Source organism: Carassius carassius, chromosome 34 (genome assembly GCF_963082965.1).
Source record: "Carassius carassius chromosome 34, fCarCar2.1, whole genome shotgun sequence".
Classification (NCBI taxonomy): Eukaryota; Metazoa; Chordata; class Actinopteri; order Cypriniformes; family Cyprinidae; genus Carassius; species Carassius carassius.
Window position 1 is genome coordinate 7,119,268 of NC_081788.1, and position 26,983 is coordinate 7,146,250.

The window sequence follows — 26,983 nt, forward strand, 5'->3', positions numbered from 1 at the left end:
GGCTATGTAAATTACTTGTGATTAAGCTCCGTTTTTGTGGTTGATCGGGAGAAATGTGAATAATTCATTAGATTTTAACTACTCGTTAGGTTAAGTAAGAATCTCAAAATTAAAAATTATAATAATTGGCTATGCGTTTCTAGCCAACCGTAATTTAAATATTCATATTTTTCTTTGAAGGGGTCAACATGATTTATACAATTGTTTTGTGTTTGTCTTGTGTCCTTGTTTGTAATTTGTGCCTTATGCCTTGTCTGCTTTTGTAACTGAAGACCTGGAGCAATATAATTATTTATTCTATTTTAGCTAGTTGTTAAGTAAGAATATTATATTTAAGTCATTATTTTCTCATAGAGATGCATAAAATTTTTTTTAAAGGTTTGTTCTAACCGAGGTGAACACACTGAGCGTCCATAATATTTTTATTAGGCCGAATAATGAACATGTCAATATGTGTATTTATTGTGTCTATAGCTCCGTTTCTGTAACTGTGGAACTGAAAATAAATATAAGGCATACGATTGTCACGTCAATCGTAAGTGAACACATGTGCAATATTTACAGAATACAATATTTACAGAAGCTGTCAATGTATGAATAATGAATTTCTTATGTGTACTCAATTGTAACTTAAGATCCTGAGCCAGATGAATTGTTCGTTGTGAGTTTGATCAAATGTTTTAAATTATCATTTGCTTATATGGCAATTAAATCCTTTTCTTACCTTACTCCAATTCGTGTTAAAACACGCTAGACATGCTTATTCTGTGCGTTTTTAGCATGTTTTGTGTGAAATCATGTTTATTTTGTCCATCAAAAGTGTGTTGTCACTTAAATTGAGCGTCAGCAGCGCAGCAAAAATAGACGCTGTGCCGAAACCCTCACTTCACTGCTGCACACGCGATGCTCCTGCTGCCGGTGTGAATCAACTCTTTGCTTGACATTGACACTTATCCATCGGAACAAAAAGCAATTTCCCTACTTGCATTATGACAATTTGTTTGGGTAGAAATGAGTTGAATTATTATAACAGGGCCAGAAAAATTGTGCCGATTAGTTTTGATTTATAACACTAACAATGCAGCATCAGATAAATGAAAGAAACCTACAAAGAATATAAAACCAGATTATACTGTTGGTTAAAGCATTTAGTGAAGAGAAAGGGGCTGGAATTCAGGATGAGTTATGGATTGAACCTAACTAATTTGTTCAGAAAGCCAGGATCAAGTAATTTGTCCTGATACTGATTCTAAAAAGTAGGATGACAGCGTTTGTAATTATGCTCCCTTTTAAGATCACATGCATCCTTTGTGGATTCCACACTAAATTTACCCAAGATTAAAGAACAAAGGAATGTTGATTTTAAACCTATAATTGTATTTTATTCTCTATTGTGAAGTACTGATTTAAAAATAAATTAATTTAAAAAAAAAAGAATAAAAACTGATTATTCCGCTGAGAAGCATACAAATTTTCATAACCAAAACTAAAAACCAAAATCACCACATACACTGACTTTTTTCCCTTTCCTCCATTGGTGCGGTTCCTCACAGCTCCACAGAATAAGCACAGTTCAATATTTGCTTAATGTCTGCAAAAATCTACACCGTATGGTCTGTTTCCTCCAGAGACACTGAAATAGACGCAGAACACCTCGGTTTTGTACTTTGGTGGTATGTACAGCATTTCTTGTGTGAGCAGTGCTGCATAATGGGTGTGTGTGGGTGTCTAAATGATCAATATGCCTCTTGCTGCCAAAAGGTAATAAATCAGTGGATTATTGCGGAATCAGACCACCAGCTCATCCTATCCAACATCCACCTACCTTCATTAGCACAGGGACAGTTCTCCTTCTCTCTTTTTAAAGCTTTAGATCTTCGAGACATAAAATAAGAATGTACACAGGAGACTTTGGATTCATGTTTGGAAGTAACTAAAGTTAGCACTGCTGACTTAACTACACTTTTTGGTAGCAGAACATAGCCAAGCTAAAATATTACAGCTTTATTTCAGCACGTAATGGGTTAGTGTGACAGTCATTTATGACACATTATTTTGCATCATTCAGTGGGCAGAAAACATTGAGTGACCACACTAAGTGTATTGAACGAGAAGAGGCACAGAAAAGCAAGTGAATCAACCACAGTCTTCGCTATCAAGCAGAAATGCTTGCTGATTCAGTTTAATAAATTAAATCAGATGGATTGATTTTGTGAAAGTCAGCTTGAGTCTAAATTGTTCCTAAATCAGCACAGACCTAACAATATATTGCAATAATATCTGGGTCAATACTCTGCCTGTGCCCAAAAAAAGAAAAAAAAAGTAATTCAGCCTTTTTCAATGTTTTTTCTGTTTGATAATGGCAAAAATTGTATTGCCATTTAAGTTGTTTAAATGTTTCTGTTAGTAGTTTATACAAGCTAATTTATTACATGGGCAGCTTAAACCATAGCTAAAGGTGAAATTGGATGCCCATTTTCCACAAGCTGGTGTGATTCTTTAGTGTCTTCATGAAATGTCTAACATACTTTAGTTAAAATTCCTCTATTGTCATGTAAAACAACACCTTTTCCCCTTGTCAACAGCTCCGTTCACAGCGACCCATTTCAGTGCATGTCTCTTTAAATGCTAATGAGCTCTGCTCACCCCGCCCCTCTCTTAAGGCGATTTCCAAATAATAATAATAAATATAAAGTGTGAGACTTACTTCTAGAGGTGCAGCTGGATCACAAACAGTGGGTACTGATCCATCCTTGATCTTTAACGTTTTAGCAAAACCTGCCTTAAATTGTCCCTCATTTAGAAAGCAGTCTGGAGTAAAATATTTGGGTAGAACAAAAACTAATTTAGGAGCATAACCATCCAAAACAGAATTAATCCACTGCATCCTCAGTGGCTCTAACGTCGGTAGAATATGAAGAATCTTATGTTTGCTTCTTACATCAAACTACAAAACACCTGCATTTGTTTAGGAGAAAATGGCAGACAGTTTACAATTGGTTAAGGGCGATATGCTAAGGATATGCTAATGCAGGACAGTCCGTCAGCGGTCGTGGGCGGGGCCTGAGCAATATGATGTCATTCTGCGCAGAAACTCAAAATGGCTCGATAATTGAGACTTTTTAGGTTTTTGGGGCGAGATAAAAAAAAAAAAGAAAAAGGAGTGAGTAGATTTTTATCATTGTAGGATGGTCGTGTTCAGACACTGCTGAGACACAATATATGCAAACACAACGTAAAAGTGAACTTTGCATATGATGCCCCCATTTAATGGGTTATTTCACCCAAAAATCATGTCATAATTTACCATACTTGCTTTCTACAAACTTATTGGTTCTTGAATGTCAAACAAGCTAGTTTATGCTAATGTTTACCATATTCGATGTTTATATGTGAATAAAAAGCTTATCTGTTCATTATATAAAGTGACGATGTCTCTTCAGAAGACATTATTAAATCACTCAAGTAAATTCACATGGATTATTCTTATGATGAAGCATGAAATTTTCAGTTTGCGTGGACTTTCAATGGTTGGAGAAGAAATATGAGAGAACATTACAAATATAATCATTTAAGTTCTGTCAAAAAACAAAAGGCATTTGGGCAAGTAAATCATAATTTTCATTGCGGTGTCAACCATTCCTTGAAAGAGACTGCACTAGCTACAGGTTGCTGCTAACATTAAGCTCAAGATATTAATGCTTGCATACAGAATGGACACATGCTACATCGCCTCCAGAAGCCAAAGGTCTGTGAATGAGAGGTACTATGTCATACTAAATTATTTTCCAGAACCTTCTCATTCATTGTTCCTTGTTGGTGCAATGATCTTCCTAACACAATCCAGCTGAAATCCCTGACAATATTCAAGAAACAGCGTAAGACTCTTCAATCTCTTCCATGAGCACTTCATGACATCCTGCTGAATCTTAAAAAACCCTCTATGCTGTCACTATTTCTTATATTCCTCCCTGTCCCATCTTGTACTATTCTAGACATTGGTGAAGCTTTGTATTGCTAGCACTTCTCATGTTATTGCCTCGTTAAGATGCATCGCTTGTTGTGTTCCTCATTTGAAAGTCGCTTTGGATAAGAGTCTGCTAAATAAATGAAATGTAAAACAACATTCAGAATCACTTTGTTATGTGACAGATTTGTACCCAGACAGGGTTGTATTAGTGATGAATACTATTTTAATTTGTCTGCATTGCCTTGGTTATTTGAACAGAAAAGTTTTCAGATGAAGAGTAGGCTATTTTGATGAAAGTTTTTTAAAGAAACATTTTTTGTCTTGTATATCCTGATGAATTGTGCACATCAGTGTTATTCAGAAAGTTGCTTGTGTAAAATATGCTTATATCATTGGCCACAGTGAGTGTGCTACCTGTGGGGCAGAATGCTCCTCCAGGTATCGGGCTCTGCTCTTCTTGCTCGGGTAAGCATACAGGCAGAAGAAACACTGCTCAAGTGCCGTCTCCAGATCCTCTTTATATGGCAGTTTCTCAGGTCCTGCGAGCTTCTCCCGCAATACACGCACCTGAAAACAGATGCATGATCATTAGACAGCAGAAAGCCTTCATCATTAAAGCAAAATACTGTTAAATGGTGCTGTGCATTACTGTTTCAACTACTGTTCAAAAGTTTGGGGTCAGTAAAAAAAAAAAAAAAAATTATATATATATATATATATATATATATATATATATATATATATATATATATATATATATATATATATAATATTTAATAATATATCAAATATCACATAATATTTGTATTATTGGCAGTAAAGACATTTATAATGCTGCTAAAATATTTCTATTTCAAATTAATTCTGTTCCTTTGAACTTGCTATTCATCAAAGAACCACAAAAATATTAAGCGGCACTATTTTCAACATTGATAATAATAAGAAATGTTTCTTGAGCAGCAAATCAGCATATTATGATTTCTGAAGGATCGTGTGACACTGAAGACTGGAGTAATGATGCTGAAAATACAACTTTGATCAATTATTCATGAATTACATTTTTAAATATATTCAAACAGAAAACATTTTAATAACATTTCACAATATTATAGTTTTTACTGTATTTTTGATTAAATAAATGGAGTGTTGGTGCTTATAACAGACTTTATTAAAAACATATCGAAACTCTTACCCACAAAACTTTTGTTTAAATGGTTGTTTAAATAACCGTTTTTTAGATCTATTAGTTGTATTCAGAATAAATGAGGAATTAGATAATACCATCAGTGTTGAAAAAGTTCATGTAAAATATTAAGGAATGATTAAAATGATTCATAATCAGACAAACGGAATGATATTGCATGAGACTCACAAAAAATTTGAGTAGAGTGCCATCAGAGTTGCAGCACCAGGAGCGGCGGCCCAGGTATTCATGCGCTGTGTTCAGAAGCATGAGGGAGGAGGGCAACAACGGAGTATCATCCTCTACAGAACACAAGCACACACAGCTGTGTCAACAACACTGTGCAAGATTATCACTACACTGAAATGCTGTTATCTTTCTGTATTCATACCATCATCGTCCTCATCTGTGATGTGCTGCCGCAGCATGCAGTCAAAGGCGGCCTCTTCCTGTTTGATGAGGCGGTACAACAGAATCCACGGCAGCAGTGATGAGAAATGAGCCTCTTTGGGGTCATCAGGTAAGACCATGCTGTTGGCTATCAACTACAGAATGAACACAAAAACAGCAGCTAAAAAATGAGAAGAATGAACATGTAAACCATAATATTGTGAAATATTATTATAATTTAAAATAACTGTTTCATAGCCATTACTCCAGTCTTTAGTGTCACACGATTCTTCAGAAATCATGCTGATTAGCTGCTCAATAAACATTTGTTATGAATATGATGGTATAGCAAGAAACCCGCTTCCATGAATCCACACAGACCTGTATGAGGTTGTTGGCGAGGCGCGGTAGGTTTGCAGGTCGTGGGGTTTGACTGAGCAGCTCAGGTTTTTCAGTGATGCAGCTTTCGACGCCCTTCAGCAGGGCCGTGACGGTGGACACCCACTCCTCCTTGGCAGAGGGGCTGCTGGGTAATCCAGAGTTCAAGTGCTGGATGGCCTCATTGAGAGACACTTCAGATGTCTCGAGGCAGGAGCTGTAGTCTCTCAGCCGCAGCAGGGAGCTCTGGGGAGAAAGAAAAACAAAGACGGATGTGGAGTCAATAGGTTAAGTGTCTGAAAACATCACACTTTCGTAGAATTGAGGGTTTGAGGAAATGAAGGGTCACATTTAAGACAAATGGGATATTGCACACTTTGAGCAAAGCTACTCATTATTTCCATAATAACTAGCTTTAAACATGCTTTCTCTATCATTTTGAGTTCTGAAATCCACACAGAGTATGTGGGGAATATATGATGTGTTTATGAGACAATGCAGTAATACTTTACTTGAAACCCATATATGCAGCAGTACAAAAGTATTCATAATGCCAAATCTTATATATAATTAGCAAAGTATTATACACTTCCTTTCAAAAGTTTGGAATAGGTAAGGGACTTCTTTCAATAAAATTTAACAAGCCTGCATTTATTTGATCAAAAATAAACTAAAAACTGTAACTTTGTCAAATATTGTTATAATATAAAATAACTTTTCTATTTGCAAATGTAATTTACTTCTCCAATGGCAAAGCTGAATTTTCAGCATCATTACTCCAGTCTTGAGTGTCACATGATCCTTCAGAAATCATTATGATATGCTGATTTGGCAGTGTATTAACAGATACATTCTGGATTCTTTGATTAATAAAGTCCAAAAGAAAAAACATATGCAAAATTATAATTTTTTTATAAATGTCACATTTGATAAATTGTAAATTATTTAATTTCCCGAAATGTTTAGTGCATATTTTCAATAATAATTGCAAACAAACACGGTTATAAAACATAAAAATACTTTTACATACTTATGGTTATATTATTAAATAAAATTGTTCATTTGTTTATGTTCCATTAAATAACTACTCCTTTAAAGAGCATATCACATCATAACACATAAAATAAAACATGTTTTTCATTTATTATACCGTTCACAAGGGATAAAGTACTGTCAGCTGGTCATTATCGTAAAGTAAACCCAGACAGAGTGATCAGAACCACAGACGTAAGCCAAGGACTCTTGAATCATCATGAAGGGGCTTATTTTCCATTAATGACTGTCCATTATGCTGCTTATTACAAAGCTACATAATAAATAAATAAATATTAGGTCACATGAATGATTTATAATGCATAATGATAACTTTGTGACACATTATACATACAGGCTTCGCAGAAAGTGTTGATGTATGATTTACCTGCAGCAGTAAGAGCTGTGCTGGTCTCTCAGGAGCAGAGCTGATGTAATCTAGAGGTTTCAGTCGTGCCGAGCCGGGGCCAAAGCTCAGTGTGGGCTGCAGCAGACGGACCACAGACTGGTAGTCTTCAGTGTCGAACAGTCTCTGGATCTCCTCTAGAGACTGACAGCGCTCTAGAGACTTCAACTTCTTCTCAATCTAAATGACATTATATATATATATATATATATATATATATATATAGAGAGAGAGAGAGAGAGAGAGAGAGAGAGAGTCAAACTACTCCTTAAATTAAAACATTATAACTTTATTAAAACTGTCGTTCAGGTGCCATTAATAACACAACCATTAACAAGATGTATGTGTTTCATGATAAAACGTGTGGAAACACTATGTCTCTGTTTCTACTCAACTGACTGATGAATAGATATCTGAACAGCCCTTAAGACTCTTGACTTCTCTTGCGTATGAATTCTATGAAATAGGGATGCACCGATAGGATTTTTGGGGGCTGATACAGATAACGATTTTGACAAACACTTATTGGCGGATTCCGATATCAATACTGATATTTGCCACTTCCTCTCTTATTTGAAATTTTGGCATCAAAATAAATAGTATTTTGACCATGTTTTAAATTAGCAAAGTTAGCAAAAAATAAAAACTGCATTAAATTATACTAGCAGTTTTATTAGTGTATCATCAAATAATTTCGAATGAACATGGATTGGATCCATTTAACATTCAGCAGGCCTACATAAATACAACAGAATAAAGATATATATTAAATATACAGTGCTTTTTAGGTAGGTTTAACAGTTTACACAGAGAAATAAAGTGAACAAATGTAAAATAACACTTCACTGTATAAATTAAATACATATTAATCCTTTTTTATTGAAACAAACTTTAATATGATTAATCTTCTAATTTGTTTATGTTTGCATTTTAATATTTTTTGAAAGTTTAAATATGTAAGAGATCTCCTTTACTAAGGCAGCGCTCTTATTTTGATGGGTTTTCTAGTCTAAAGATATATATGGGTAATAAAAGCACACAGTTCTTCAGATTTAAAGTTTGCCCCCGAAAAGTAATGAGATCTGTATATATTTATTTACTGTTAGTTGTAATAAGTGTTTTGAGAGAGTTCTGAGAGAGAGTTTAATGTGCACTTCTTGTGCTGTGTTTTGTTTAGCTCTTATGGTGATTTTTTTGGAGTGAAAAGTTATGCAATAAATATGTTAAGAAAACATCAGTAAAGTTTTGGTCATCATTCAGATGAGGTCAGCTACTCTTATGAAAGTTACAAAAGTTATTTAGTCAAGAAATAATAGTGCACGATCGGTTGTCTTTTGTTATTTGATTAACATTAAAGTGCAGACAGCAGCACTAGGATTATGCTGCAGACATTATACAGCTCAGTGCCTTTACACAGTTAATTAATAAACCATTGGTTTGTTATATCAGCATTTTCCTTTTGTAGTCAGTATGCCGATGGTTGTTATTGAGGAAAAATCGGCCGATAAATACCGGCAGCCGATACATCGGTGCATCCCTACTATGAAACAGAGGTGACAGTGTCTTGAGAGATCGGTTTCTTTTGTACTGTACCTCCTCTAAAGAGACTGCATTGTCCACACTGAGGTTGGGCAGGAGGATGGTGATTTTTTCCATCTCACTTGTCTGACCCTTCAGCAGACCGATACACATGTCGTAACACTCCAGTGCCTCCTCCATGTCACCCTAAAGCATCAACATTAACATTAACATTCATGCACACTGGGCAAAAACTTCACACAAATAATAATTATTTAAATGTAAACTGTAATTTCTCTAAATATACTCATCTATAAACATGTCAGCACCAGTCAAAATAATCAGTTGTTTTAATATGATATAATTGGTGTTTTAATTACCTGAAAGGCAAGGTATCGCGCTTTGAGCCAGTGAACTCTGACAGCAAAAGAAAGCCAGTCGTCTTCAAACAGATCTCTCTGAGAGGAGGCCATGGTCAGAAGGAACATATCAGTCTGAAAGCGGGCCTCTAGACCATCAGCGTCTCCACAATCCCTTCCTGAACCAGACATGGTCTTTCTCTGAGACACTGTAAATACAGGCGTGACATTGGTGTGATTGCTTTTCACGATTTGTGAATTATTATTGCATATAAATTCCTGATGTCAAACACAACACAGATGTCTGACTGTTTGAGACATTCTTACTGTTCTTGCCCTTCATCATGGACTTCTGCTCCAACTGCAGCTCCAGACAGCAGAGACACATCAGCATCATTTCCTGTTACATAACAGACAGTATAATATGTCTTAGATGCACTTCATATAAAAGCACACTGTGGTCAGTCCTGCAAACAGCTATAACATGTGACTGATATGTACATGCAATCGAATTGTTGAAAAATATTCTGTTTTCAATCTGTTAGTAACATGTAAGGCCATCCTTAAAAATATTCTTGTTTGCCGTAACCCGACCGACCCTGTCAATTTAGCACCGACTCATTTTTTTTTTTTTTTTGCTTTTAGTCCGACCGACTTGCCGATTGTAAATTTGCGTTAAGACCGACCAATTATTTTTTTACTCTTCAAATAACTAATACAAACGCAATAAAATACTAATAATTATATTTAAGTAAGTATTGTAAATATATAAATTGCCTTGGCCTACATACAAATGAAGGCTATCTTCTTTAATTAAAAAAAAACCCTTGACGTCATCTGTGTTTACACGGATGTCACACTGTGGCGTGTGCGTTCGCTTCGTCTCATACTCTCAGTCAGAGTCAACGGTTCGCGCTTGGTAATGATGACTGCGGCTGCAGTAAACTAAATGTTCGCGGTCACTGTTCAAAGTCATACGGGTTCGGGCACCATAATACATCTAAAAAAAAATCCTTAAAACAGCTCGACACCGCTTTAACTTGGCACAAAGTTCTGGAAAAACTGTGCCCAGATCTTTTCCCATCCCTTCTCCTCTCTAGTCTAAAACCGTGACCGTGTCGACTGTCACTTTATGTTCGAAAATCTATTGCACGAATCAAGCACGAATCAACCAACACAAGTTTCGAAAACGAAAATAAGAAAATGATTTTAACGACCTTTTCTCGGAGCGCGTCAAGGTTTTTTTTTTTTTTTGAACAGGTGTCACACAGCAACTGCAGCTTCGGACAAACACACATAACAGCAAATAATACTTCTGCACAATGTTTCTCTTTTTACAACAGAAATGTGAATTCAGCCGGTATTCAGTCTCATACAGTCTCGGGCTTGAATCGCCTAGGGCTGTCAAAATAACTGAAAAAACTAAATTCGAATTTTTTACTTAAATATGATCAAAATTTGAATTGTATTCGAATTTTAAATGCATAATTTCAGTTAGGGTGAAGAAAAGCTTTTTGCTTCTCTTCTGAGGCTCAAGATAGCGCATCGAGCAAAATATTACTGCATGTTTATTCAAAGCATTAGAATACATGACTGTGAAAAAAACACAATATTTAAAATAATGTTTATGAACCAATTATTATTAATTAAGTTGCTTAAAGAACTATAAACAAAACAGCATCATGTATGCATGCATTGTTAAATAAATAAAAAGGGCGGAAAACCACTCACAGGATACATTTTTTCATTTAAAAATATGAGATGCCCGAAATATGCGTTCTGTGTGAACGGCTTGGTTTCAGTTTTGATGTAGCCTAAACAAGATCTTCTCCACATTGATTTTTTTTTTTTTTAAGTGGCTTCAACTGGATAGGCTAACATAACCTTATAATGCAATGACACATATATTGTCATCGCATCTCGTGCGCGTACACGAGTTGAAAGATGAGAAAGCAGATACTGCGTGTCGAGCTCGTCCGCCTTAGAAAGTTGTGTAGACACAGCTGTGCGCGCGGCCAGATGGAATGGAACACGTACCGGGCTCATAAGGCAGCTTCCTTAATGCACACCTAATATTCATATGCGCATTCGAATGTGGATTTTTATTTTAAATTCGACGAATATTTGAAAAAATATTTTTTTGATAGCCTAAGAAAATCGCCTATGCGATTTTTTTGTTGTTGTTGAAATTTAATCGTGAACACAGCCATGTTGAAGCCTGCAGTAAATGTTTTGCATTATGGCAGTCCACTCTGCTTATTGTTTTTCGAAAATGTTGCACTCCTGTTTGTCATTTTGCACGTAACTTCACGCCAATAAATCATCAGAAATATTGGTCTTTACCAATGTATTGAATCTTTACATTCCTCCTGCCTGTTGTCCGTCCAATGCAATAAACATTTTTTTGACAAAGATTTAAATTTGATTGTGGTCTATATAGCCTGCATCAAAATGAGGTTTGCAATGATGCGCCCGAAGGCACGGGTTGAAGGCCCAGTCAGTGACGTCACGATATGCTAATTTGTTTAAATTCATACCGACGTCATCACCATCACAAAAATTTACTTTTTTTTATACATTGAAACTTGAAAAAAAAATATAGACCGACCTACCGACCCTTTTTTTAAAAAAAATTACTGTTACTGCAAACCAAAATATTTTTAAGGATGGCCTAAACTAGAAACCCTCAACCACAACTGTATATTTTACTTTGTTTTAGAGTCACACCTAAGAAATAACTGGTATTCATTTACAGTTAGACAAAGTGAAATTATTTAAGTAAATAAAAAAGTGCCAATAATATCAGCAAAATGATATATCATTCAATCTATTGATAATGAGAAGAATTGTGTTCTGAACAGCAAATCAACATATTAGAATGATTTCTGAAGGATCATGTGACACTGAAGACTGGAGGAATGATGCTGAAAATTCAGATTTTTTTTTTAAGTGTAATAATCCTGTTAGCTCAAGATAAAGGGTTTTCTTCATTCAGTTTGTTTCATTTCTGGTCCTGTATGTTAATTGCATAGGTTCATTTAAATAACAGAGAGCGTCTGTGACCTAGTTTTTGCTAAAAACACTCATTAAGTTATCGGCCTCGGTCTGATTTTCAGTAGACCCACTGGGAGAAATACAGCAAGTTCAGGTGGCATGATGAATAGAGTTTTGTTTCCAGGCAAGTGCGAGCAGTATATGTGCCAAATGATCTTCTACTGAGGAAAAAAAACTTCTTTAAGTGAACACCTGTAGCTATTTTCTTTCAATGTGCTGATGAATAAACACACTTCAGAGTGATTCTTCTGTTCCTACAACAGTTTTCTTTCAGTCAGTCCCACTTATGCCGACTACTGGAATAATGTGTTTAGTATTGGGCAAAACATTTTCAGCATCTCAAATTGTAATTACTGGAGTGCATAGAAGAATTATAATTCCAAAAGATTTCTAAATATGAAAATACATTAGAATGCATTTTTTTTTCACTCTCAATCTGACAGTTGCCAAAACTAAACATACAGGTGTGCACCTGGAAATTTCTTTTACTTGCTACTAAGTGCCTCAAACAAAACCATGAATATCTTTCAAAGTTGTACTGGCATGAACCTCGCAAACAGGCTCACCTTTATGTGCTGGTTGCTGGAATCTCGGAGCAGTGGGTTGGGCAGCCCGGCGCTGTGTTTCCTCCAGCAGTTGAACAGATCCAGCACCACTGTGCCGAGGCCCGCTGGCCACTCCTCCAGAAACTTCTGCCCCACCACCTTCAGATACCGCATCATCAGCTCCAGGATGCCTCCATTCTGCATGTTTGCCAACAGGAACGCATGAACCTCCTTCCGCTCTGAGGAACCATGAAGAACAGAGAGAACATTAAAGGTCCACTGCAGTGCCTTGAAACACACAACGTTATGCTACATGGTGATGTAATTTCAACTGAAACAGGAAGACAGGACTGGACATTATCGAGCAGCCCCACCCCTTTTTTAAATAGCCTGTGTTGAATTCAAAGGTGTCCGTTAAATTTTGTGGTATGCGCGACTCAGGCATATGATCTGCTCCGTGATATCGTGTCTCTGGACCAGAGCAGACTGTGTGCACGCTGCGGCAGTGAATCCAGCCTTGTTTCGACCCTTCGATCTTCCAAATGCTCATTTTTTCTCTTTTTGTTTTGGAGCACCCTAACCAATAGGTAACCTTAAGGCTAACATATTCATACTAAAAACCAAAAAACTTCAATTTGGATTTCATGAGGACTTTAAAAAAAGAAGTACAAAGAAATAAAACAGTGACTAATAGGAAAACCTCAGTTTCTGTACCTGTTTCCAAAGAGACAGTGTACTCGGAGGATTTGAATCCGCGGTTTGACTGGGACTCAAGTTTGCTGTCACACTGTGAGTCCATGTTACTGAGACTCTCCTCATCTTCATCATCTTCAAACTTTTTCAGTCTGGAAATAAAGCTCAAGTCAATGTGACATAAAGGAAGACTTTTTTAAAAGATATTGACTTTCTAAGGAAATGATTGATGTCTAAAATACAACTATGTGCAGCAAGACTTCAGTCTAATGTGTTTTCACCACTAGGATTCACTCAGCTTGACAAAACAAAAATAGAACCCACATGACCAACAAAATGTCTTATAGCATTGCTTGATATGATCAGAGCAGGTTAGAAAAAAAGCCCTGAATAAATAAATATTAAAATGAACACCTAGAGGGGAGGAATTTGAGCAGGAGCTCTTGGAAGTCAATCTTCTCTTCTTTCTTGCATCTGGTGTTGCGGACACGTGCTGAGCGCCTCTTCGCCGTCTCTACGGTGTCCTCTACCACACGTTTTCTTTTAGTGCCTTTTTTCACTTTGTCATTCAAGGCAGCGTCCAGAGCTGTAGGGAGAATTGCAATGACATCATCAGTTTTGTGTGTGTCAAAACTACTGAAAACTAATTCTGAAGTGACTTGCATCTGAACAGTAGCGTTCGGGTGGTAAAATACAATTTTTAATTTTAAAACAAACAGTTTTTACAGTGTCAATGTAAAATGTGTTTGGTAGCCCACACAATGAAAGTGCAATTGAAATTAAATACAGCAGCAATATGTAATAAACTAGATATTAAACATTTCTTGTTCTTTGTTTTAGTTAATCTGCGTTTCTTAAACTAACAAATACTAGGAACATTAACCTAAAATCCTTAATTCAGTCTCAAATGTCAACAGACAATCAGCTTTGTTCTTAAGAATCAAAATGTCACCACAAAAAGATTAAAAATGCCTTAAAATAAAAAATGTATAAGTGAATAAACAGAATCCTCACATCCAGAGCTCTGCAACATTACAGGTGAGAGACTTCATATAGACTACGTGCATGCATCATGTCTACATTCACACTGACCTGCAGAAGTAACTGTGGTAACAGCAGCATCCTCAGCTCCACTGGCAGCAGTAGAGGTGACTGTGGGTGTAGTGGTGATCTCAATGACATTCTGGTTCTGCAGTGCTCCTGCATCAGTGCTGGGTGGGGCCTGCAGCTGGACAAAGAACTCGGTGGATGGGTGCTGAGTGGCACTCGGGCTACTGGGACCTGGAGGAGGGGCGGGGGGGGCCTGAGGTACACTGACGGGTATGGGGGGCTGAGGGGGGTCTGAAGCAGCAGTGGTGGGGGCTGGAGTGCTGGTGGGCGTTTGCACGAGGCAGTCCGGGTCACGGTACATTGATAGGTCGATGCGACGGCCAAAGTCAGGCCGTGGGACCAAGCAAGCGTTCTGGTGTTTGTACATGGCCAAGAAACTCTCCCCAACGCTCTTCCACCTACACGGATAAAATACATCAGACGGATATACAGCTAAATAATACTTAAACACATTTTCACAATACAGTACATATAAATAAGGAAAATATATAATTTAAAAGAAAACATTAAATTATATTAGGGCTGCATGATTGATAGCATGTGATTGTCATGCTTGTCTCTTCAGTAAAGCTGGTTCTGTGATTTTTACTAAATGTCCATCACCTGCTTTCAAATGGCACTACACTTAATACACAGAGTCGTAGTTCGCTGCCAAGCTACGCAATAGGGCTGTCACTTTTTATTATATATTCGAATGTGCATTCGAACATGACGTGAAATATCCGTAATCGAACTATAAAATAAATATCCGGTTTTTAAAATGCCATGTGTAGCGCATTTTTTACAGTCTATGATTTGTACGTTTGTTTTTTTATTTTATTCTTTGCCATCTTATCAAGTAGAGGGCGCTCTAGACGTATTGTAGCGTAGACCCATGACCAAATCAAGCGAATAAGAGCTAGTAGCCAGGCACGTCTGTGCGATCCGAATGTGTGTTCTTCACCGCGGGGAACATTGTAAATAAAAAGAGAGCCGCACTTAATCCAGATCAAGTTGATAGACTGGTGTTTCTTGCAAACAATATTAAGAAATTAATTAGGCTAGGCTATATGCCTTACTCCTGCTGCTGTTTAAGTTGTCACGTTATTGTTTGTGCCTGTTCTGAATTGTTTTTTCTTTTTTCATTTAGCCTAATGTTGTGGGATATGCATAGTGGCACTTCATATAAATTGATATTCTAAGTTGATAACCTGCTGTTTCAAACATTAAGTAAAAAAAATTATAATAATCCAGATAGTCCTGTTTATGACTCACTGTTAAACATTTGTGATTGAATCTCCATTAGGGGTCGTTCACATATCGCGTCTTTGGCGCGCTCATGTTCGTTATTTCCAATGTAGGCGCGAGGTATGCGCGCTCATAATGGAAGCGACGCGGTCGTTTTTTCCAGGCGCATCCGCACCGCATTGAGTTAACCAAGAACTAACCAATCAGCTTCATCCTTTCCTGTAACAACATTGAAAGCTCAGCCAAGATGAAGGAACAGCGGACCATAGCTATTGCCATTTTTAAATAAATTTAGTAGCAGAGCTACTGCAAGCGATTTTCAGTGCTGCAAATCCATTTATCCTTTACTGAAATTTCCGCGTCTTCATGGAGAGAGCAGGTCATCGTTGCTTAGCAACAGCAAACGCCTCAGGAGTGCAACTGCCCAATCGCTTTGGAGAAGGAGAAAACGGCGCACCTAGCGTTTTCCACGCATTTTTAGGCGCGATATGTGAATGGCCTCCTAGGCTACGGTGTTTTTTTTTTAATGCGCGGGTGGGGGTGGGGGGGCACGTAGATATTCGAATACATTGCATGATATTTGATATCCGTTCGAATTTGATTTTTCTCAAAAGTAACAGCCCTACTACGCAATATCGCGTTCATAATCGCAGATGAATCGCATGTGGTTATGAGCGCGATATTGCGTAGCTTGTCAGCGAACTACAGCTCTGTATATTAAGTGCGGCTCCATTTGAAAGCATGTGATGGACATTTACCAGTACTATTAATCACAGAACCGGCTTTACTGACGAGACACGCATGACAATCACATGCAATTAATCGTGCAGCCCTTTTTGTATATATATATATTCTGCAAGTGAACGTCGCTTGATTGTGCCATCCCAAAAAAGCACTTTTAAATTAAGGCCATGGCCAACGTTTTTGTTTGAAAACTTATATTTTTCGGTCCCTTTTGGCCCTCCGTCCACACTGAGACGGCGTTTTAAGTCAACGAAAACGTAGCTTTTGGAAAACGCTCAAAAATTTACTCTCGATTGCTATTTTGTAAAAGATGTATTTCTCTTATCTGTACGATCAAAAATGAAAGTGTAATTTAAGTTCTTTTCGGGGTTATCAGGAGAAAATGCCTCATAACACGTATACGCATTAATCGACTTCAGAGGGTTAAACTAACTGAGACTTGTTATAGCACTTATATCACACACAGTATATCATTGCTCTTTTGTTGTTTTTGATTGCTTCCATTGTCCTCATTTGTAAGTCGCTTTGGATAAAAGCGTCTGCTAAATGACTAAATGTATATTCTTTCTATTCATTAAATATTCCTGAAAAGAAAAAGGTTTCCACAAAAGTATTATGCAGCACAACTAATTTAAACAGTGATGAAAGAAGAAATGTTTCCTGAGCAGCAAATCAGCATATTACCTTTGCATCACATGAATAAATTACATTTTTAATACATTAAAAGACAAAACAGATCTTTTGAACTGCAGTAAGATTTTACAATATTACTATTTTTACTGTGTTTTTTTAATTTAATAAATGCAGCTTTAGTGAGCTTCAGAGACTTATTTAAAGAACGTTTAAAAAAAAGGATTACTGACCCCACATTTCTTAACAGCAGACAGTAAAAATCTGTCAATCAGTATAAATGTGTTTTTATGAATAATCTATAAAAATATAATGAAACATCAATTCATCAACTGCTTTTTAAGTTTTTATTTGTCAGAGAAGCAGTCCATGGTCATAAATAAATCACATAAATGGTATTAAATGTTTGATTAATTATTCATTTTATAAAGCATTTGGATAAATGCTACTGAAAATCACCCATGATATTCCTTCAAACAAAACGTAGCACTAATTCTCTGTGGACTAAGGGTGGCATGGACTCACGTGAAGTATTTGATGGGCTGAACCAGCTGCAGGTCAGCTACAGGATGCCGTGTGAGTTTAGCCTGTCTCTGTCGCCTCAGTTCCAGCGCTTCTTCTACAATGCTGTGGGCTTCCTCCTCATCTACATCCACGTACTGCACTGACACATCACTGCAACCAAAACACACACAGACACAAACTCAGGTTGATGAACATTACAAAGTTTCTACTTCAACAGGATAAACGGTGGATGCCACAATATGAGCTCATCTGAATGAGTAGGAGAAGGTACATACAGTTTGGAGAACATCTTCATAGAGTCTCGTCTGAGGCAGGGCTGCTCTTCAAAGATCTTCTCCTTGAGCACTCGGCCCTTACTGTAGCCTGTGTCCTTCTCCAGAGCCTTACAGATGTTGTACAGACAACCTTCGGGGCAAAAAATAATATTAGCATAATGCTGTGACTTCTGCTCGGTGTGGCACACTTCAAATGTGAAGCACTGATTCATTCCACTTTTGGTGGAAACATTATAAATAAACATTATATTGAAGATTTATCGAACTCTTCATTTCATTTTATAGAGGAACAATACTGTCGCTATAATTATTGCTATGCTTGTATGTTGCACAGAGGTTTTCTGACTCACAGCTGTAGTCACTGAGAGCGTAGAGGACCGTGATGAGGCTGTCCAGGCAGGGCCAGTGGTCCGGGTTACAGCGTAAGCCCACCTCAAAGGCATGGCGGGCCAACGGCATGCTGGCCTTCCTCAAAGCCAACTTTCCCAACTTATACCACATATTCACATCTGTGGAGTCCAGCATGACAGCCTGCAAGACACACAGACATTCAGAGACTCAGCTGTGTCCAAACTGTCTGTCCACTGGCTTCATATCATGTTAACATTAAATGCAGGACAAAAGATGCACCTTAAACTTCACGTTTTGTGATTTGTTCAAAGTAGGCATTTACCTGCACATAGAAGTCCATGGCAGTGTCTAAATCATCTCTGAGCACAGCAAGACTGGCCAGGTTTTTATAGGTGGAGTACTTCAGCATCAGTCCAGGATGCTTGAGTCCAACTTTCTCATCTTCAGATGCCACTGCCTGGGGCAAGACAAGAAAAATCACTCATCGTTGAAAAACAGAAAGCAATAGTAAAGCTAAATAAAATGAAAGATATTCTTATTATAATGATCAGAGCTGAAGGAGTGTGCTGTACCTCTTTGAGCAGTGGGGTCTTGAGGAGCTCATGGTAGGCTTTGGCCGACTCGTCAAACTTGTCATGTTTCTGCAGATCAAGAGCTTTATGATACAGAGCAAACGCTTCTGCTTCCTGAAATACAAATGAGAAGGAAACAGTTACATTGGATTGAACCATTGTATTAACCATATAAAGCCTACTGTATCGTATTTCACACAAGATAAAAAGTTACTTGCGAGAATCTGTTTGAAAGCATCAGACTCACCTGGGCTTCCTTTGTTTGACTAGGTTTAGTACTTCTGAAGGCATCTTCATGCTCATCCGCAGCCTGAGACGCCGCATTCAGAGCAGCGATCCGGATCTGGGATGTGTAGAAGATACATGAATACAGTCAAGAAATGAACAATATGACAGAAGCCGGTCAAATGCTTGTATGAGGTCATTCAGGACAATCTAACAAAGGATAAAACATATAAAGTGACTAACCATGTTTCTTATTTATTAAGGATCATTCATTCAGATCATCAGCATCTGTTGTTGTAAAAAATAGAATAAAAAGTAAATATTTATTTTAAAAAAAATAAACAAATAAAACATGAAAACTAGCTGGATCATAACCCTGAATTATTACATGACTATTAATTTTTTTTAAATAAATTGACAGTAAATTGAAAAAGCAGTGCTAGTTTATTATATTTTATAAATCTCTCTTCTCATATAATATTTTTACATAGACTTGACAACACAATGGGGCATGAAGATATATGAAATTGACATACCATATTTCATTACACCTCTACATATTTATTGATAATCCTAATTTATAAAAGGGGCATTTTGAAAGATCTTCAGTAAATGCATTAAATTGATAGTGGCATCAACAAGTGCACATGGAATTGGTTATATCTTTGCATCCAGCTGGTTTTTACGTGAACGCTTTATGTGACAGTCGACAGAATATGCACAGAATAAATCACATACTCTAAACTTTACATTTACCATAAACAAGATGCTATTTGATGAAATGAATGTTTCAAGCAAATAGCAACCACCACTATTTACATTAAGCATTAATTTATTCTAACCTTTTTTTATGTCATAATTCACTTCATGTCTTTGTACAGGGTAGTTAAGCCCCAAAAGATTTACAATGCTGTGCAAAAACAATCAAATTGGCCTGTTGTTTCCATTACTTCAGACAGTATGTTGCAGATTCTAAACTCTCGATAACAGGCCAATAAAAGAGCATTGTTCTTGAGGAAGCAGTTCCCCCAAATACGACACACCGTGCACTGATGGGAATCATTGGCAGATTCCATTACTAGCTTCCATTACTAGCTTGATAAACACATGCAAAATAATTCATCAGATGCTTCGCAAACATCAAAACGACGGTGATGTTGCACACATTGACTGGTTATTGTTAACAGCGCTATGTTTATCAACCATATTCAATAACAACAACAGGCTAACAATGCTAGCAGCAAACGCCCAGCTGACCTTACAAAGATATAACGGTTCCATTCAACACTCAATTTCCTAATACTTTATAAAAGTGAAATACTTTCTTCATGGGTCCAGCAACAAAGCTGTGTTTTGTGTTTGCGTGTTTGTTGTTTTGATGGAGAGCTGCTACTTACCAGCATGATCTTCTGCTCGGAGGAGAGTCGCTGAGGTGAAGTCAGTGTCGAGCGCTCCGATTGGACGAGTGATCACGCGCGCGGCCGCGAACAGCCAATCACGTGTCTATATATATATATATATCCTCATCTATATATATATATATATATATATATTACAGTTTAAATAGTAATTAATTACTTTTAAATTTACAAGAAATATCTGAGTTACTTTTTTTCAAATAAGTAACGCAAATTCTTTGTTTTCCCATTTATTCAATGACAAGCTCTCCCTGTGAAGAGAGAAATCAGGAGACGGATACACAGCTCAAGGCTTTTGATGGAAAATATGGCCTTTACAGCTGCCAAAAAAATATAAATTTTGGGGTTTTGTTAATGGAAAATGAATAAGCAAGCCCAGCTCAGGTGACAAAACGTAACACAAAAGTAACGTAATTCATTACTTTCCATAAAGATTTATTTACTTTTTATGGAGTAATGCAATATTGTAATGCATTACTTTTAAAAGATCCTTTCCCCAACACTGCTTATTAATAGATGACTGCCTCATGACTGATTGTACATTTACTTTTTATTTTATCAATACAAAGGAATGTATTGATTTTCTTTTAATTGTAATTTCTAATGTGCATGACATTTTTTCAAAAGCCATTAAAAAAAGTAAATTATAATAATAAAGTGTGAATAGTATTTCTTAATCAAATAGCACACTGGCAAATTCAAAGACTACATTTAACATTTAATGTCATTCTGAAGAAATCACGTAGCATTAGACAGGTCCAAAGACTGGTTTATTTTCTAATGAAAACTTATTTATAGAAAAATCAGGTCAACAATTAACAGATGGCACATTTGATTTCACTGTATTTCATCACAAATATCAATCAATTTAGCAATCACACAAAAAAAATAAACTAAAAGTCTTATATAATACGCTTAGTGTCACTGAACTGCAAACATACTATAATTAAAACATCATAGTCTATAAATCTAAACAGCATTAATATCCATGAATAAATCACATATTATACCTGGAATGACATCAGTACTCCAACTTTTCAAACAAACATATTATAGCATTATAACAGGGTGAAGGGAGCAACTGCATCATTTTCTACTTTTTATACACAGTGGCACCAAACCATTTAAAGATGCTGTTTGTAGGATTGACCGAGTGGTTGAACTAGGTATTGCAGTCCAAATTCAAAATATTTGAGATGTTTTTTTTCATCCTTCCCCTCCTTAGTCTTGACTCATGCATGGGTTGCCAGATTGATGACACAAACAGAAATGAGCACACTTGACAATTAATGAAATTAAATAGGCTGTGTTTTCCAACAAGTGCTGAAATACAATTGCATAAACTGGCAGTGGGTGGGTTAAACAAACCAAAACAAAGATCGACATTTCAGACCAGAACACAGATTTTCAAAAGAGAATAACTGACTGTAGCTTTGTTTTTCAGGTAAACAAGCATGTTAACTTAGCATGTTTCTTACATATCTGCAAACATTTTATGGTATTTTTATGCTTTAGTAGAGTCCAAACAGCACCTTAAACATCTTGTACATTTATGGCACGCTATTAAAATAATAATAATAATAATTTTTTGCATCTCATTAATTACATTAGATTACAAAACATCAAAGTGCCGCTGTATGTATAGTACTTCAACTTTGGCCTTTTTTGTTGTTGTTGCAGTTTTTGTTATAATCACCAAAAAATTTAACTTTTTGTCATGACATAATTTATACTATTCATAAATTATATTTGCTATTTTTCTGATGTCCTAGACTTTCAGTCTAACTATGGAACGTAGTTATAAAATGAGCATTATTACATGATTATTACATATTTCACTATAATAATCTAAACAGAAGGAAATAAAAATAAGCCATTACCATATTTATTGTATGAAAATTATTTATACATTTTACAAAATACTTGATCCAAAACATTTTCTAAGTTAGTATACTTGTTTACAGCAGTGAGAGCTAGATGAAGTATCTTATTAACTGCTAATTTTGACTAATTATACAAAGTGTTTTTCAATATTTTATTGTGTGCATTTAAATACACCACTAACTGTAAATTAACCATTTATGTTACAAATGTCATTTAACCCACCATAACTTCCTTTATGAAATTGTTTTAACCTACACAAATCATATGAGAAGTGCTGGAAATGTTCATGATTCAAAGTTAAACTCTAACATCCTCCGACTCGGCTGTCCTTCACCGCACGGACAGGAGCTGATCCCTGAGCCACACACACGTGATCATAGTAACCTTCAACATCCAGGCTCCAGCATCATGCAACCTAAACCAAGACAAATAATGGAAAAATGTAAGATCTGGGGTCAAATCTAAAAGTGAATTATGATCAGTGTGTGCTAGAGACAAGCACAGACATCAGGAAGAAAAGAAAAGGGAACTTGTAGTGTACTTCAAATCTCAAAAGTATATGTAAAAATAAATGCTGATAATATAATATTAATGAAATAAATAGAGTATATTCATGACTGAGTTTCTTAACACTTCATGTTAACGTCAAATGCAAAGTTTTACTTTGTCATGTTTTAAAGAAGAACACTAATGTAGATGTTTTGACTAACATACTAAAGCACATGTAAAGTGCTCGATTATCATTTAAACTGAAGTGTGTTTTTTTATATATATATATATATTACATTTAAAGCTAATATATTTAATCGTAATAAATGGCAGCTACATCATTACAAATGTTACGCATGTTTTTAAAAACATGACATACAAATTTCAATAGAAATGACATTAAAGTAGTTTAGATTACCATAAATGCTTGTCAGTACAGTCAACAGTAGCACTTTAACCATATTTCAAAAACAATAGTATTTTTAATTGCATGTAAAGGTGCACTTAAGTGGATCATAAAAGCACTCTAAAGTACCTAACTGTATTTAATACAAATGTAAAGTATAATTCATTTTCATTTACTTGTCCAGTGTCAGTGTCCAAAAACATTGCATCTAGTTTGCACATAAGTATGTATTATTTGCATAATAATAAATGCATTATGCATGTATTATAATGCTAATGCATAATAATGCATGATGTAGGCCTAATGCATAATAATACATGATAGGGTTTTTTAAAGGTAGACTAAATTGTGCTTCTTTTTCCAGTCATAGAAGTGATTATTAACATACAATTGTTTTGCAGGTAACGTTACGCAGTGAACAATTATCATGTAGAATTAAGATTTAATTAAATGAACTGAGTGCAGAATGCGTCCACGTTAATCTCTGCTTATTGTTATAAGTCTACTGTATATCAAAGCCTCAGATAAACTTAACATTAATTCAGAAGCCCTGTCTCTGCTGTCCTCACTTACTCTTTAGATCCTGGTAGCTGAAGGCTGAATTTGTTCAGGATCTTCCTCAAAACTCTGCCAATGACAGGTTTAACGTTATGCTGTGCATCTGTAATAAGAATCACGAATTTGGTGCTGTCTGAGCTTCAGCAATTTGAAAGACAAGCAGCGCCTCCTGCTGGCGGGATAAAGGGATAGTTCACCCGAAAAATGAAAAATGTGATGTTTATCTGCTTACTCCCAGAGCAGATAAACAACAAATTTTCATTTTGGGGTGAACTATCGCTTTAAAGTAATTTATTTTACAAATACTTGGAACAACAACATAAAGGCGTTCATTCATAACAGAGATATACATATCAAGACTAAGATTACATTCAATTTTCATATTATACTCTATTGTATATATACATAATACATTTAAGATGTAAAATAAAATAATATGCTGGGAAAAGAGAGAAAAAAACATACCAAGAAAAAGAAAATGTAGGAGACTAGGAGACTTTTACATTATAAAAAACCGAAATCCTTTAATAAGGAATACTCCTATAAGGAATACCAAATATATCTTGCTTTGGGACATTTCATCCCTATTAATGTCTCCAAATATATTTCAGCTTGAATTTTAACTTGCATATTTGGCATGTATTTGAGTCCACGATATTAAATCTTGTTCTTAAAAATTAATTTGCAGGGTATATCTGATTCACATTTTTAAGGTGCACTAGTTTACATTAAGGATTGACATGAAACGTAAGAAAATTTGACCTAATTTCAGCCACTATTTTCTTATCATAATTACAAAAATATCTAAAATCTCTTTACAGGTCCTGGAAAACAATGCTCTAATAAACAGCTTCTCAAAAATCTGTAGAGGAACAACTTAGCTTGTGTTAACTACAAATATCATAACTCAATATATTCCCACAACATTATGCCTTTCTTCCACCAATCATCAATAAATACAGATGTTTTATTCACCAAAAATACACCTGTCATTCCAGATAGACATGCTATGTGGGCTAAAATTGTGTTTAAAAATAAAGTTACAATATAATAGTACTTGTTGCTGAAAAGCAGAAACTTTTATAGGGAGTTTAGAAAGTTCAAAATCACATTGCAATGAAAAATTAATACCACATTATTTATTCATTTATTTATTTATTTGATATAGCTGTAGGAATCTAGAACCAAACTGTAGACTCATTATTAATGAAAGCTTGCAACCATTGAAGTTTTATGACCCCATTCATAATATCAGTCAACTGTTTTAAGACCCTTTTTAAGGCCTTTATCTATTTAGCAGACACTGCTGAGGAAAAACACGGATAGATGAATCTAGAAAGATTTTCTACTTTAGTTAAAGCAACACTGTGTAACTTTTCCTGTGTTCATCTGTGTACATCATAAGTTCATCTAGTGGTTTATCCCAAACCACTATGGTACATTATAATAAGTGATTATTTTTGGACTATTGCAGCCTGTTGGGGACGTCCCCGCTGCGGAGTAACATACCTGCGTGAATCGCCATAGACATTGGAGACGTAGCTCCGGTTAGAATGTTCTTCCGCGGGATGCGTGCCGTTCTGTTTATTAACCGCTAGAGCGCCAAAATTACATAATGTTTCTTTAATAAAATTCTGTCAAAGATCGATAAGTTACCAAACTATTTAAATTTCTTTTTTATCTGGGATATTGTACAATTATATACTAGGGTGATCGTGAATGGCCAATAGCTCGCATCCTGACATATTCAGCCATAAACCTGAAGCTTTTGAAAAAAATAATAATAATTTGCTAACACCTCTTTTGATGGAGAATCTTGAACATGTACCTTGAGTAAGAGCTACAGCGCTGTTTAAGTCTTTAAAAGCATTTTAACAATATTTACACATTTTGGACCAAAACCAAAGTGTTTAAGAGTTTGAAAAATAAAAGTGTTCCACCATGTCAAAGGCCTTATAGAAGCCAAAAAATACTATGAAACCATCTTCTTCAATTAGATGAGCAATTCTGACTGTGTCACACAAATAATTATTGATATTCCAGTTTTCAATCTAGAAGCCGAGCAGACCATTTGTAATCTTTAGAAGTGTTATGGGGCATAAGATACAGTATCTCATAATAACCTCTTATCTTTACATGGTTTTGGTAACAAAATTATAAGGCCTTGTTTTTATAGGTAGTTCGTTATTTTTTGTACGATCCTGTAAAGCCTCCAATAAAACACATAGGTCATCCTCCCAAAAAATGTTCAGGGCCTGCATGGTGATTTACTGTATTTACTCTGTTTAATAGCTGCATCTAGCTCTTGAAAGGATATGTCTGATTCACAAACTTCTTTAAATACACGATCAATTGACGGGATATTATTATTTTTTTATCATCTGAAAAAAAGACTTAGAATTAAAGGGTTAGTTCACCCAAATAGCAAAATTATGTCATTAATAACTTACCCTCATGTCGTTCCAAACCAGTAAGACCTCCATTTATCTTGGGAACACAGTTTAAGATCTTTTAGATTTAGTCCGAGAGCTCTCAGTCCCTCAATTGAAGCTGTGTGTACGGTCTACTGTCCATGTCCAGAAAGATAAGAAAAACATCATCAAAGTAGTCCATGTGACATCAGAGGGTCAGTTAGAATATTTTGAAGCATTGAAAATACATTTTGGTACAAATATAACAAAAACTACGACTTTATTCATCATTGTCATCTCTTCCGCATCTGTTGTGAGAGAGTTCAAAACAAAGCAGTCTGGATATCCGGTTCGCGAACAAATCATTCGATGTAACCGGATCTTCTTGAACCAGTTCACCAAATCGAACTGAATCGTTTTAAACGGTTCGCGTCTCTAATACGCATTAATCCACAAATGACTTAAGCTGTTAACTTTTTTAATGTGGCTGACACTCCCTCTGAGTTAAATCAAACCAATATCCCAGAGTAATTCATTTGATAGTGAGGAATGAATGATGAGCAATACGTCCAAAATCTTATATCACCGGTTATGTCATTTAATATCACCCTAACTTTTTGTACTGTGTAC

General features: G+C 35.9%; 1 protein-coding gene across 10 annotated transcripts in view; it reads right to left on the minus strand.

The window, feature by feature from the left end:
- Positions 1 to 20,658, minus strand: part of LOC132115400 (calcineurin-binding protein cabin-1-like) — a 91,766-nt gene extending 71,108 nt beyond the window's left edge. For 6 of the 10 annotated variants that reach the window (XR_009425483.1, XM_059523856.1, XM_059523855.1 and 3 more), the window contains exons 1-20: positions 20,509 to 20,557; positions 19,431 to 19,475; positions 19,210 to 19,305; positions 18,963 to 19,076; positions 18,713 to 18,847; positions 18,390 to 18,570; positions 18,040 to 18,169; positions 17,765 to 17,914; positions 14,621 to 15,036; positions 13,943 to 14,114; positions 13,550 to 13,680; positions 12,857 to 13,074; positions 9,564 to 9,636; positions 9,258 to 9,445; positions 8,953 to 9,084; positions 7,342 to 7,539; positions 5,925 to 6,167; positions 5,545 to 5,698; positions 5,343 to 5,455; positions 4,385 to 4,537 (exon numbers count right to left, since the gene is read on the minus strand). Coding sequence is in view for 9 of the 10 variants with exons in the window: in XM_059523856.1 (XP_059379839.1) it covers positions 4,385 to 4,537; positions 5,343 to 5,455; positions 5,545 to 5,698; positions 5,925 to 6,167; positions 7,342 to 7,539; positions 8,953 to 9,084; positions 9,258 to 9,445; positions 9,564 to 9,636; positions 12,857 to 13,074; positions 13,550 to 13,680; positions 13,943 to 14,114; positions 14,621 to 15,036; positions 17,765 to 17,914; positions 18,040 to 18,169; positions 18,390 to 18,570; positions 18,713 to 18,847; positions 18,963 to 19,076; positions 19,210 to 19,305; positions 19,431 to 19,433 (3,000 nt within the window). In the remaining variant the exon portion in view is untranslated. Of the gene's footprint in view, positions 1 to 4,384; positions 4,538 to 5,342; positions 5,456 to 5,544; positions 5,699 to 5,924; positions 6,168 to 7,341; positions 7,540 to 8,952; positions 9,085 to 9,257; positions 9,446 to 9,563; positions 9,637 to 12,856; positions 13,075 to 13,549; positions 13,681 to 13,942; positions 14,115 to 14,620; positions 15,037 to 17,764; positions 17,915 to 18,039; positions 18,170 to 18,389; positions 18,571 to 18,712; positions 18,848 to 18,962; positions 19,077 to 19,209; positions 19,306 to 19,430; positions 19,476 to 20,444; positions 20,465 to 20,508; positions 20,559 to 20,584 lie in introns of those variants that run through there. The other 4 variants (XM_059523850.1, XM_059523852.1, XM_059523857.1 and 1 more) reach the window with 4 other exon arrangements.
- Positions 20,659 to 26,983: the final 6,325 nt, after the last annotated feature.